This window comes from Gymnoscopelus braueri (genome assembly GCF_963280865.1).
Source record: "Gymnoscopelus braueri genome assembly, chromosome: 7".
NCBI classification, from domain to species: domain Eukaryota; kingdom Metazoa; phylum Chordata; class Actinopteri; order Myctophiformes; family Myctophidae; genus Gymnoscopelus; species Gymnoscopelus braueri.
In genome coordinates, this window is record NC_137608.1 from 32,668,269 (window position 1) to 32,683,675 (window position 15,407).

General features: G+C 42.2%; 1 protein-coding gene across 1 annotated transcript in view; it reads right to left on the minus strand.

The window, feature by feature from the left end:
• znf608 (zinc finger protein 608) overlaps window positions 1-5,726 on the minus strand; it is a gene marked incomplete at its 5' end in the record, with an annotated part of 35,390 nt that extends 29,664 nt beyond the window's left edge. Inside the window, one exon of the mRNA XM_080433578.1 lies at window positions 4,950-5,726. Within this exon, the coding sequence (XP_080289704.1) occupies window positions 4,950-5,726 (777 nt within the window). The remainder of the gene's footprint in view (window positions 1-4,949) is intronic.
• Between the last annotated feature and the right edge of the window lie 9,681 nt (window positions 5,727-15,407).

The following is a 15,407-nucleotide window of genomic DNA, read 5'->3' on the forward strand; positions in this document are numbered from 1 at the left end:
TGTCAATCAGCGAGAACTAAAAATAAAGTAGCGTACTTGCACTCAGTCATGAAAAAGTGCTCAGAGTCACCTGGAGCACATGCTGTTGTTGGTCCACAACTTGCATATTAATTGTGATATATCAATAGGCCTGCCTTTAAGAAAATACAACTCCACAAGGAATAGTGGAATAAAATGTAAATTAAAAGGATTATTAACATACTGTTTTGTTAGGCAGAAGAGGAGGACGGACGTGGGTGGTAGTCCGGTGTGGGTGCCTCAGTATCTGATAGCGGGGCATAGCGAGACCAGCTCTGTATTTGTGTACAGTCATGTTTGGACAGCTGATAAAAAGCACATCCACATCATAAGCGCATTTCTGAAAAATTGCCTTCTAATAGTGGACGCTATCATAGCATCCACTTTTAGAAGTCACTGCTATGCGGTCGCAGTCCATTCTCATTAAAGTTTAAAGTAAAAACACTGTGGCTATTTTTTTAAAGGCCTTTTAAAGATTTTCTTTGTTTTTTTTATCTGGTTTCATTTGTTCCTTCCTATTTCCTACTATATTTTATTGCCACTGAGATGAGTTGATGAGGTCTAGAGTTCTCCTCCTCTTCTAGGCTCACATGACCCTGTCCTAATATCCACTGCATCATCTACAATCACTGTGCCAACTACATACATTGTGCCAACTACACCCCCCTGTGTCATCTACACCAGTGGTTTTCAACCTTTTCAGGCTGTGACCCCCCAAAATAATCAAGAACTGGGGACCCCCCACCCTGGCAAGCACTTGGAATTGTAGGAGTTGAGGCATTACATTTAGTTTGACTCGGTTCCACAGATAAATATTGTGAAAATAGCCATTTTCACAATGAATTATTTGACAATTTGGCCAATGTTTGACCAGTTTTTTTTTAAAGTATAGTTTGTCGATTACTTTTGATACAGTAATGGTCTTTTTCTTTTCTTCTTTTTTTTAGGTATTAAAAAGGTCTTAAAAGTCCTTCAGTTGTCACTTCACTGTCATCTGGGGACCCCCCAAAATCATGATGGGACCCACAGGTTGAGAACCACTTATCTACGCTAGGGACCCACAATTGTGCTGTCCGTGAGGAGAAGTGGGTAGCATGTGTCAATATCCCCCACAAATTGTAAAGATAGCGGCTGCTGTTTTGATTCTGCTTCCTCTACCTGCTACTATAATGGATGAGTCCACTAAAGATCAACACTTTGTCTTTGCCATCCACCCTGACTTTCCGACCTTCACACACAAGGTAGATCCCAAGCTTGTTATATCAGCAGACCAAAGCCACCAGTCATTTTAATAACAAGTTTGCCATCTTCAAGTTCTCAATCCTTGATTGAGGAACTCATTCTTATGAAATTGTTGGGACAAAGATTTATCTGGCTGAAGGGCAAACTGAGGCTCAATACTCTGAGCCTCAAGTACAGTACTGTGGATCACCAGGAGTATAATCCTTTGAGATTCATGATTTGAGTGCCGTTATGGCGCAGGTGGCCTTGTTAGCCAGTCATCACTAGTAAACGTTGGGCTCGTCTCCATCTCAATTTTTGTTTCACCTTTGTGTCTCTCTCCCACACCTTTCTCAATCTCAATCTGTTTCTCATTCTGACTCTCCTTGTTCTGTCTGTCCCAGCTCTCCATATGTCAATCAGGGTTCTTCACCACTCTTTTCAGAAAGAGATAATTTTCTAGTACATTTCCAGGACATTTGACCAACACCTATATCTTTATCAAGTCATTATCATACTTTATATATATGTAAGAATGAGAGCCGCAAATCATTTATTTTATTGCATATTAATGACAAATTTGACTGCTGGGTAAACATTATAAGCGATTTCAAGATGTCTGTGTCAATTGTACAGATGCAGCTTGGCAGTGTGTGGGCGTATTCTTCTATTATTGATACGCACCTGCACTTTAAGCTTTTATTCTAGGTGTTCCAAAGCTTTTCTCAACAGTTCAATTGTACAGATGAAATGAATAATCAAACAAATAATCAACAGATTAGTTGATTAGGAAAAAAGTGTATGTTGCATTCCTACTATGTTTTGGATGGTTTAAATGAAAGTGCAAGACTGGCAGAAAAAGACTCGCTCGCTGCATAAACTATTAAGGAAGATTCCTTAGACAGAGACAAAGAAAATAGTATTTATTTTATTTTTATATGCTCATAAAGTGCTCTGAGCTCATAGTGAGGGGTGCATAAAATTAGCAAACGTTTCGGTCCTGGGACCTTCGTCTGGGACCTTCGTCAGTGTCCTGGGACTAAGGTCCCAGGACCACCGCACCTGCAGTCAACCCTGAACAAAGGAGAAAGAAGGGCACAGTTTTACCTGTACTTAAATGAAAGTGCTAAACTATGAGTTGAAATTATGCATGGGGCCAATTTATAAAGTTCTGAGTGGCAGTTCTTCCTTGGCCTGGTGGGAATGTGCGTGCCGTGCAAAGTTGTATGGCTATCGGACTCTAACCGTTAGGGTTAGGGTCGGATGGACGGACAGACAGGCAGACGGACAGGCAGACTCATGGGACTGAAAACATCATCCCCATCCGTTCCGGCCTGGCAGGGACAAAACTAGAAAAGGGGCACTCCTGGGAGAGCATTTCTTTGCCAGGCAGGGTGGCATACAGGGCTGTGTCAGTCCCGCCCATACATTTTTTAAGCCAATTACAAGCAAACTGTGTGGAATATCAAAACCTCAAACTATCCAAACCGATCATTGTCACATGACTCAATAGAACATTTGTACTTAATTTGGTGGAGAAAATAAAATCAAGTTTCTGTAACAAACAGTGACATTTGTAGCATTTGTGATGTTGGTGCAAGTGAAACCGATTTTGGCTCTGCGTTGTTTAGAGGCAGCTCAATGGGTGTCAAATTTGGGGTAGATTGGATGATCTTTGCCATTTTTTGTCAAATGGGCCCCTCCCGCAACATTTGGCAAATTAGAATGGCAAAATATTTTATCAAAATTAGAATTATACATGCATATCACATGAATCAGAGATAGTGCATAACAATTTGTGTGAATTTTGGACAAAATCTGCAGTAGTAGCAAAGAATCTGTTTTGAAGAAATGCAAAACGGCGCAAAAATGTATTTAGGCAGAAATGTGCTTAGCCTACAGTAGCCTGTGTAGAGTCATGTCATGATCCAAGGAATCCAGAGGAAACTTTGTTTTGTATGACCTACAGTATGGTTCAAGAAGAGACCTGGTATAGCGCCACCATTAGGCCAATTTGAAAAGAGATTTTGGCCTACTGGGAGTGTGTAAAGTTTTATGCCAATCTGTCAGCGGTGTCTCAGTAAAGCTGCGCATAGACATACGGATGGAGGGACAGACACACGGATAGGGGGGAAACATAGTCTTCACTATGTGAAAGGGTGCATCAGACCAATTCCTACCTTGAGAAAACCTACGAAAATCACTTTTGTTATACACATAAAACATATTTCTGGGACATTTGAACAATTTGGAAAACAATATCTAAACATTCCAGGTTTTCCAAGGAATGCATCGGTTCATCTTGTCTGTTTCACTGTTTCTCTCTGTATTCTGCATTCATACAGAAGCAGCTTTAGAAGTGCTTTACAATGTGTGTGTTACATTGATCCATTCACACAATGACAACGGAGCCAGCCATGCAAGGCCTTGTGAACCTGCCTGTCAGGTTCAGTGTCTTGCTCAAGGACACTTCGACATGATGCCAGGAGCAGGGCATCGAGCTGGGAACCATTTGATTCCCTGACAACCACATCCTGAGCCATAGCCTCTCTCCTCTCTCTCATCTCAGTTTAGATCTTTTCCTGTCTCTCTCCCATCTCTCTTTTTCAGTCTGTTTTTAATGTTGCTGTTTTCCTATTTCATTTGTGTGTGTGTGTGTGTGTGTGTGTGTGTGTGTGTGTGTGCGTGTGTATGTGTGTGTGTGTGTGTGTGTGTGTGTGTGTGTGTGTGTGTGTGTGTGTGTGTGTGTGTGTGTGTGTGTGTGTGTGTGTGTGTGTGTGTGTGTGTGTGTGTGCGTGCGTGCGTGCATGCGTGCGTGCGTGCGTGCGTGCGTGTATGTGTATGTGTATGTGTATGTGTATGTGTATGTGTATGTATGTATTGTTAAATGTGTTGGTCTATTTATCTATTAATATGTCTATCTATCTGACTTATGTTTGAGTACAGGGAATCTTTGTCAGGTCATGACTAGACTGCTGACAGTGGGTCTTTTAATCTTCCAATAATAAGAATGGCTTCAAATAGTATGCATTTCTACATTATGATGGTGGTCTAAAATCATTTTCATTCCTTCAACATTCTGCAGGAAATCTATGGTTACCCAAGGGGATGAATTTAATAATGATGTGCTGCTAAAGAGGATATGCCTTTCCCTTTCATATCCCCTCTCACACCATATCTCTCATTATTGAATATCAGCAGTTAGCACTGATAATGATGGTACCAGCTGGCCAAAGGAACTGAAAAGCTAATAATACAATATTACAATGTTAATAATGTCATTCATTCATTGATTCATTCAGTCAGTCAGTCAGTCAGTCAGTCAGTCAGTCAGTCAGTCAGTCAATCCTTTAATCATTCAATCATCATAATTCCAGTTGTAGCCTGTATAGATGCTCTGTGGACAGGCCTGGACCCTCACGCCTGCATTCTTTGACAGCACTGTGTGTGCCTTGAATATCAAGATTTTGTATGGTGTCAAAAAGGACATTTTCTTCCCTGTGTCCTTAAGGGATGCTGGCAGCCCTGTAACAATTTCAAAGAAGATGGTTGTGTGTGTGTGTGTGTGTGTGTGTGTGTGTGTGTGTGTGTGTGTGTGTGTGTGTGTGTGTGTGTGTGTGTGTGTGTGTGTGTGTGTGTGTGTGTGTGTGTGTGTGTGTGTGTGCAGGGTTTATTGGCCTCCAGACAAAAGCCTAGGTATTATCCCTTACCTTCTCGGCTCCCCTGTGTTTCTTGGTGGCCGGTGTGCCAACAGCGGTGTCGTCATGCCGTCTGACAACAATAGAGCCGCCGCTGCCGCCTTTTACTCCACAATCCACGCCGTTTTTGTTATCCCCCACAATCCTAGAGTCTGGTGCACAATGGCACGGGCTGTCTCTGCACAGATGATGCTCGGGCAGGGCGGATGATGATGACGAGCCATCTCCGTGCTTCTCCTTTCTTGTCCTAACAGCAGCAGCAGCATCCCTCTCCCTCTTCCAGCCCCGTATCACATTCTTCCCCTTCCTCTCCTCCTTGCCTTTGGCGCATGATGAGGAGGAAGACGAGGCCGCCGTTACATCAGCGACGGTGCCGTTGTTGATGTTGTTGTTAGTGGTGGTGGGGTCTCTGACTCCCTGGCCCGCCGCTGAAATCATGTCCAAAGCCTCTCCTCCGACGCCGTTGGGGCGTCCTTGAGCCTCCCGACGCTGCCTAACGACCCCGCATATCTCATCGGCGTCAATGCCGCCGCCGCCGCACACCAACGCGACGGGATGCGATGAATCCGCCGCCGTTTCGCCGCCGCCGTCTTTCGGAGTCTGACTCCTGTTCCGTTTCAGCGAGTATTTCCTCGCCTCCGACGCGGCGAAAGGTCCCCGGATATGCACCGAGGGCACGGCCGTCTGTCTGTCGGCTCCAGAGGTGTTGGTGGAGGGGGGTGACAGCTCCCTACGGTCCGTCAGCAGTCCTCCTCCTCCTCCATTCTCTCCTCTCAGGAAACGATTCATCTCCTCCTTCCTTGTCTCCTTTGTCGATCTCTCCCTTCCCACAATCAGCATTCAAGTCATTGTCAAATTGCCAGCCAGCCGCAATATGCCCCGTTATCCCCGTGGCGACCACATACAGGTTTATGTGCCTCCTCCTGGAGTGTTATAGGCCTATATCACACAATCCAAGCTGGGTTAGAATGACATCTCCCGAGATTAATTTGGACAGAAGCAGCGGTTGGTAGCGAGGTTTAGTGGAGCTCCTGTACTCACGGTGAAGAAGAAAAAAAGAGCCGAATATCATCACGTCTGAGATGTGATGCACAGCCTTGTCTGACAGACAGATTGAGCAATAGAGGAAAAGTAGAATTTGGAGGAGGCTATGCTGACGTATGGCTGAGATAGATCTATAGCCAATGATTAGCTATTATAATAATAATAATGATAATTATATTAATTATTGTTAGAATTATAATGATAATTGTTATTATTATTATTGTTTAATTTGTTTGACTTAAAATGCAGTTTGTTACAAATACACAGCTGTGGACATTTTGTTTGCACATTTCATAAACAGTGTAGCATGAATTCGTGAATCATTATAGGCTTCGTTTATATCTTTCCACTGTCTCTCTATCTAATTTTCGTTGTCAAATTGTCAATATTGCCGAGAAACGAAGAATACTAAACGTGGGTATGAATTAATTATAAGAATTTCTTGAATCAATATGAAGGATTTTGAGTTGGTATCATTTTGCGCGGAAATATGGCAACTCGATATATAGACACATGCGAGGACAACGGACCGCAAATAGGCAACACATATCACTTTGCATCATTCATTCAATATTTAATGGCAATTATGAGTAATGAGGCATGCAGTTGAGTTGAGGTGTGACATTGCGTGCTATATGAAGACAAGTTGTTGAATAGACTGAGATGAATCAGCAATGTTCAAGTGTTAATTGCCAGAAAGACTATACACACTGAGAGGTGTGATTATGGAAAACGCACAAATGGTATAGCACAACAATCTTGTGTAGACTGACTGTGTGTGTGTGTGTGTGTGTGTGTGTGTGTGTGTGTGTGTGTGTGTGTGTGTGTGTGTGTGTATATATATATATGTGTGTGTGTGTGTGTGTGTGTGTGTGTGTGTGTGTGTGTGTGTGTGTTTGCGCGCGTGTGCGCGTGCGTGCACGTGCATGTGCATGTGCGTGTGCGTGCGCGCGCGTGTGTGTGTCAAATGGGTTTGACACACACACACACACACTTCACTCACTGACTCTACTGCTGACATAGCTACGCTATGGCAGTCAATTTGAGAGTGAAAGATTAGTGTTAACTGTTAAGACAGCATTTGTACAACAGCTAGGGGGAGCTATTCTAAAATACAGATTGAATATGCAGCAGATGTCACTGAACCAGAGGAGTGTCAATAACGATATAATACAATTAATATTGTATTTAAATGAAATAGTCATCTTTAAATAATAACATAATCAGGCCCACACATTTAGCTTTAACATCATAAGACAAGGAGAAAACTGTCACTTAACACAAGGCTGACTGGACCTCACATGCACGGTATAGTGCATGTGAACAGAAGGCCATATAAAATAGGCTACTTTTTCCACAGTCTATAGGTGTATGCTGTATGAGGTTGTATTAATTCAACAAAATTGACATTAATTATTAATTAATTAATTATTAATTAATTAATTAATTATGTCTATACTGGGAGACCTGTGTATATTAGTGTATGAACGCTATGCAACGCTATGGGTTGTTGAGAGTGAGACCTGGCCCTCATTGATTGATTTGGCACTTGTAGCAATACTTTGTAACAGGCTTTATACCGCCATCTACTGGATTGTGGGATGTGTGAGACGCTTGCCCTCCCAGCCATGGGACAAAACGTTCTGCCATTTCATTGGCTGTCCTTCAGTTCGGACCATCGGAGCCAATGATCAGAAAGTGTGGCGAAACGCCCAGATTTTGACAAAACGCACAGATTTTGACATCTTTCTGTAAAAAAAAATCCCTCCCACAAACTTTGGAAGCCAATTATAGTCACTCTGTATGGAATATCATAAATCTGTATGGCACATGTTTATCACATGACTCCAGTGATAATGTGAAGACATTTGTATGAGTTTTGGACAAAATCTGTAGGTGTAGTGGAAGAAAGTGTGAAAAATGGAAATCTAGTTAGGTATAAATGGGTGTGTTATATCCAGGGTATCCAGACCAGGGAAAAAAATATCTTAATTGTGCGACCGACATATTGTGAGTTAGGCCAAAACGTAGTGGACTGGTATAGTACCACCATGAGGCTGATTTGAAAAAGCTAAGAAACAAAAAAAGAAAAGGACACTGGCTAGACTGGTGGAACATCGGCAGCAGCCTGCACACAATGAAGGACATGAGCCTCCTCAGGAAGAACAGCTTGCTCCCTCTGTCCCTTCCTACAACAGCTGATTCACGCAAACCTATTTACTATATGTGTGAGTGAGCTAAACAATTCCATGTAAGGATTGAACCAGCTAGGGGGGCTTGGCTGAGACGACAGGGGTCTCTCTACTTGTGATGACATCTGAAATAAACGATAGATTGATTCCTGACATGCGGTCCTGCGTTCTTCCTGGTCTTTGAAACTTTCTAAGTAACACTGAAAACTTCCATTATAGTACTAGACCACCAATAGCTCCTTGGTCTTGCCTGAGTTGAGTTGAAGGTGGTTGTTGTCACTCCACTCCACAATGGAGTTGTCATCTGAGAACATCTTTGGTGGCTCATTCCTCCTGACTTGAAGCGGAATCCAGAGTGTGTAAAGGGGCCGGTGAACAGGAAGGGTGACAGCACGGTACATTGGGGAGCACAGGTCTTCCTCACTAGCACTAGCAGATCTGACTGGCAACCCTGCAGTCTGACATACTGAAGTCTGCAGCCAGTCGAGGTATGGTCCATAATCCAGGCCTCTCCAGTGTGTGTACGGTCTGTGGAGCAGGTAGATGATGGAATCATCCGTGCCAATGTTTGTCTGAGTCACTCACCAGGGGCTTTATGTGCTGCAGGACCAGTCTCTATCTAAGATCTTCATGACGTGTGATATCAGAGCGACTGGCCTGTAGGCACCGAGAGCACTGGGGTGACCTTTCTTTGGCACTGGGACAGTGCAGCAGATCTTCCAGAGTAGGGGCACCCTCTTCAGCCTCAGGGAGAAGTTGAAGAGGTGCTGGAACGGTGCTGCTATCTGCGTACAACAAGTATCTGGTAAGACACGCTGTTCTTTCAGAGTCTAATGTCTCTGCACAGTCAACCCAGTCCGAGCTGTCTTAAGTCAGAGAGAAAGATGGAGAGAGAGAGGTATTAGGGCATGCTTCCTGGCAGAGATTAGTGCACCTTATCAGTACTACTATCAATCTTTGATTCAATCAAACTTTATTTATGTAGCGTATTTTGTAGTTTTACATTTAGTGAATGTAGATAATGAGAAAAAAATACATAAAGACACATGGGGAATAACACAGGGAGAATGAATAGAATAGGGATTACATTTAATGGATTTCATTTTAAATGAGCCTGAGAAAAAAAGAAAAAAAAACAGGCTACACTGGGGCTTTACGTTTATGCTCTATGATAATACAGTATATCTCAGGTCTCTTTCTCTGTTCTACATTCAAATCTGTACAGTAAGTACTCCCACTAATAATTATAATAATATATATGAACTATTATGGCCTTTTATAATGAGGAAATTTAATGTAGCCCCCTGGATGAGATGATCATTTATCCCCCAAAGTATTACATCCTGGTTAGTCTGATTTCATTATCTTCCTCAGGGCTGAAACTTTGCATGCACATTCCCACTATAGGCCGAGGAAGAAATGCCACCCTTTTCACATTGTCCTGTTATAGCGCCACCAGGAGGCCGATTTTTCCAAAACACATTTTTTAATATTACTCCTACAGAATTAGATTTTTGTCAGGCCAAAGGCATGGCCCGAGACGAGATGTTTTCGCCCCTGTCCGTCCATCAGTCCGTCCGTCCGTCCGTGTACAGCTAATAGTGGGGTCATTTCGCACAATTATCGATACGAAGCTGATAATAGCGCCAAATTTTGCATGAGGCTTCTTTAGGACCTACTGATGGATTCTAGCCTTGGGTACCAAACTTTATTTTGAATATTTTCCATACATTTAGGCTTATCAATATTCATTAAAAAAAACAGGCCGATTCATCTTTTGGCCTATAACTCTTGAACCGTAGGTCATAGCATCAAAAATATTTTTTCCCTGGACTCCTTGGATCATGATGCAACTTTGCATATAGGTCCCGCCTCTTTTCCGATTTCACGATTTTCCGCCATTTTGCGTTATCTTCAAAACACATATTTTGCTACTACTCCTAAATATTTTGTCCAAAACTCACACAAATCGGCACACCCTCTGTCTTTGGTCATGTGATCAAGATTTATCAGTCAGAATTTTCATATTCCCTTCGGATTGGCTACGATTGGCTTCTGAAATTTGTGGGAGGGTCTGTTTGGAAAAAAATGGCACAAATCATAAACACAGCGTCCTATTTGTCCTAAATTCATATCATTGAGGGGCCATTAATAAACGTAGAGCCAATGCGATTTCACTTCCACCCATAGGGGGCGCAACAAATTCTACAAATGTCACTGTTTTTGCGCCAAATTAAGTACAAATGGTCTTGTGAGTCAAACATTTGCAATTGCAAAGTGGAGAACAGTCCAAATTTGATTTGCCACATTTGCAGGTGGAACAGTCCCCTTTACAAGAGCATTTGATCAGCTCTCTGCATGCTTTGGAGACTTCTGGAATTGTCATCCAAACTGGCACCCATGCCTCAGATTCCTTGGTCCATCCATACTCATGTGGGGAAGGAATAACTTGTTCTGTTTGTAGGCTGGTCGCCCAGATGCCTGCTTGATACACTGCCCGCTTAACATGCTGAAGTAGTGCATCTTGGGTGGGTGGCAGTTTCTCCATTGACCTATTCCCATGACAGAAGAGTTCTTTTCTAGTCTGGTTGATGGAGCTCAAAGGACTGGATTTGTCATACAGGATAACCGTCAGTCTCTCAAGCTTCTGGAATTGCTGACTCTAACATTCAGCTGCTGGAAGGGATGTTTGGCCAGATTGACAAGTATCTCTGTGACATCATCATAGGCTTGCCAGGCATGCCAAGCTGACTTCTTGCCCTTACTGTGGAAAGCAGATGTTGTGTCACAACCTGACGATGCATGGAACATAGGCAGAGCACGAGATTGTGGCTCCCCCAGAGATTTACACATGATGTTGATGTGGTAAAATCGGTATTTTTTGCCCATGCCAAAAGCCACCCAGATGTCAGCCAAAGGTTGAATCGTAACTAAATCATGGAACAAGCCTGCAAGGATCACGATGACATCAGTGTCCACAGTACGCACAAGGATAGTTGTTGCTCCTTGCTCAAGTGCATGCCGTACATGAACCAGAATCCTGGTGTCTGCCTCCTCATGATTGCAACAGGTCGATTCAACCTTTGGCTGACATCTGGGTGGGCTTTTGGCATGTTCCAGACACAACATCTGCTTTCCACAGTAAGGGTAAGAAGTCAGCTTGGCATGCCTGGCAAGCCTACGATGATGTCACAGAGATACTTGTCAGTCTGGCCAAACATCCCTTCCAGCAGCTGAATGTTGAGAGTCAGCAATTCCAGAAGCTTGAGAGACTGACGGTTATCCTGTATGACAAATCCAGTCCTTTGAGCTCCATCAACCAGACTAGAAAAGAACTCTTCTGTCATGGGAATAGGTCAATGGAGAAACTGCCACCCACCCAAGATGCACTACTTCAGCATGTTAAGCGGGCAGTGTATCAAGCAGGCATCTGGGCGACCAGCCTACAAACAGAACAAGTTATTCCTTCCCCACATGAGTATGGATGGACCAAGGAATCTGAGGCATGGGTGCCAGTTTGGATGACAATTCCAGAAGTCTCCAAAGCATGCAGAGAGCTGATCAAATGCTCTTGTAAAGGGGACTGTTCCACCTGCAAATGTGGCAAATCAAATTTGGACTGTTCTCCACTTTGCAATTGCAAATGTTTGACTCACAAGACCATTTGTACTTAATTTGGCGCAAAAACAGTGAAAAACAATTTGTAGAATTTGTTGCGCCCCCTATGGGTGGAAGTGAAATCGCATTGGCTCTACGTTTATTAATGGCCCCTCAATGATATGAATTTAGGACAAATAGGACGCTGTGTTTATGATTTGTGCCATTTTTTTCCAAACAGACCCTCCCACAAATTTCAGAAGCCAATCGTAGCCAATCCGAAGGGAATATGAAAATTCTGACTGATAAATCTTGATCACATGACCAAAGACAGAGGGTGTGCCGATTTGTGTGAGTTTTGGACAAAATATTTAGGAGTAGTAGTCATGCTATGACCTACGGTTCAAGAGTTATAGGCCAAAAGGTGAATCGGCCTGTTTTTTTTTATGAATATTGATAAGCCTAAATGTATGGAAAATATTCAAAATAAAGTTTGGTACCCAAGGCTAGAATCCATCAGTAGGTCCTAAAGAAGCCTCATGCAAAATTTGGCGCTATTATCAGCTTCGTATCGATAATGTAAAATAAACAGGGTTAATGTACTGGACTATAATCTACGGCACCGTTGGCCCGATCGACATGAAACTGTGCACACACACTCCCTGGAGGCATCGATCTGTTATAGCGCCACCAGGAGGCCGATATTTGCTTAACGCATTTTGGTCAAAATCGGTAGGCTACATATTATCTCTGTTCATGTGATGAAGATGTATCTGTCTGTCACATTTCTCATATTCCATTCCGATTGCCTGATTGGCTTCCAAAGTTTGTAGGGGTGGCCGCTTTCCCTGCCTGCCCACTTGCGCTCTCAAGCTCTTGTCCCCTCTCTTGTCTAGTTTTCTTGGTTTTATGTTCTTGTCTTCCCCAGCTGTATCTTATGTGTAATCAGTCCTCATGCGTATATTAGTCTTTTTCACCTATCAGTCGTTGTCGAGTCATTGTTTGGTGTGATTTCATGTTAGTTTGGCTGTCCTGCTTTTGGGTCCTCACCTCACCAGATCGTGACACCAACAGATTTTGTCCAAAACTCACACAAATCGGCACACATTATCTCTGGGGTCATGTGATCAAGATGTTAGATTTTTCAGATCCCATTCCAAGTGGCTATGACCAAAGTTTGCGGACCCTGGGTGGGCAACCCGGCCTGGCTCCAAGGAACATAATTTTCTAGTTTCATTATCATTTGCCCTTCTTTATACATTTGGCCTTTTTCGTTGTACTGTCCCATACATCATTTTTGTTGTCCTGACCTTGTTTTGTGCGTTTCTGTGACCCCGCTACCATTTTGACTCATCTGCACAAAAGTATTTTTTAAATCTCTACTTTCTATGATTTCTTGCGCAAATAAATAAACTAAACAAAGCAGCTCAGGAGGACTGGTCAATAACTGACTAGACTCACTGATAAGAGATTTAGGACAGGAGGTCGGGGGTTCTGAGTTCACAGAAATGTCTACATGATGAAAGTGGAACATGAACACATAAATGTAGGCCTACTGCACCGCAGCAGCACTGATTGGCTGCAGACAGTTGAAGTAAAGGAGCTGTGAAAGCTATAGAGAAAGTGTTCACGAAAAAAAAAGTTGAGGTGTACTGAGTGAGCGTACTTCACCATGGACCAACATACTCACTGACAGAGCATTATAGCAGTAGTGACGGAGAAGGTTGGTACATTGTGTCCCCTCCATTCAACAGGATATATTTAACCATCGCTCAGGATAATAGTCCATTGCACAGAAACATCGGGTGAACTGTACTCAGTATACCTCAGCTGTATGCCCATACCACAGCACCGTCAAGTACAGTGGTCCATCCATACTGTGCCAATGGAGAGCTGTTGCTGTGAGGAGTCTTATAGACAGAGACGGCACACTGCAGGGACTAAACCAACCAGCCCTCTCACACCAGCCCTCGCTAGAGCTAGACAGCAACTATTACAACAACGGTAAGTAAGTAAAGTAATAATTAAAAAAATAAAAATAATGATAATTAATTAAATAAACTGTATTTGTATAGTGCTTAATGAAACAAAGCTACAAAGTGCTTTACAAAAACATAAGATATAAAAGGTGAAAAAAAGGTGAACATTAAAAAACAGAAGGCATAAAAAGGCAGTAGATAAACATGCATAAAATATGTAATAATTAAAGAAAATAAATACACAAAAGGCCTATGTGTATTATCTTTGTAAATATTATAATAATGTAAAAACAGTGTTTCCTTATTTTTCATTAAAAAAAATCATTCAGATTACTTATAATAATCTCCCTGACACATAGTGTATAGGCCATATCCTTCACACGGACCTAGAGACAGTGTTCGTCACACTTGATTAGGTCCATGAATGGATTTTATGTGAGCCTACATGCCTACTGTATATCATCACTGTTGGGCAGAAATCTCCATATTTCAACTTTTTATGTTTTATCGCAGATTAGTGATTTATATTCGTCCTACAAGAGTGCCACACAAAAGGTGTGAGAACAGCCGATCTGCAAGTTCACAACACTCGAGACACGTGGACTTGGAGATCTGCTTTTTCATTATTTTGAAATGTTTTTAAAATAATAAAAAAGGATCAGTTTTGGACAAGGTACATATCGTTGCTGTTCCCACCGACAGCAACGATATGTATTCATGCATTCATTTATTTATTTATGTCCGGTCAGTCCAAGTGCAGAGGGCCAGGTTGGATGTTAAGTGATCTTTACACGCTGTCTTTTATATTATAGAGTTATCCTATTTTTACTAATGCTACTACTTATTTTGTACTGTTCACTAGTCTCTACCCATACCTGTACCTTTGTTTCAGCCTTAGTGCTGTGCTGCTATATGACAACTGAATTTCCCTCGGGATCAATGAAGGTCTACACATCTACCTACTATGTATCAATGTACCATGCTGTGAATAAGAGCATTGGCCATTTTGGGAGTGGAGAGATAAGGAGAGGCAATGGTGTGTAAAGAGGAGGTTGAGATGTTAGGGGTGATCTACAGTACTGTATAGAACAAAGATAGTTTCATCCTATATCCTTCTATGCCATTGCCAGTGTATGGTACAGGACAGATATACCACATTAACCCTCTGAGCCCACAGGATGCAATGTTCACTTTTATTTCATTACTGAAACAACATTTTGAGGGTTTTATTTTGCTGTTGCCAGGGACAATACATATAATACAGTATGTACTGTGAATACTAATGGATGTATGTAATGATATGTTTATTGCTTGTAAGCAGTAGCCTAGTTATTACCATAGAAACACATATTCCATCTGTGTTTCTCAAGAGCAATCTGATGAAGCGTGATCTTGTACAAAAAAAGGGTTCTCTGAGAGAAAGACGCAGAGGACAGTTTTTGTGTTTCAAAGGCCAGTGAATTGTGTTTACAGATTAAGCACAGTGACAAGAGAGATACAATTTTAACAATACAATAAACAACCCTATTCATTTATAACTAATTTAATACATCATTAGTTAATTGTTCCTGTCTTCCCCTTATTGTGTATTTCAAAGTTTTGTGTGGTATCTATGTGTCCACATGTGTATATAAACATATCACTGGCAACAGACAGAG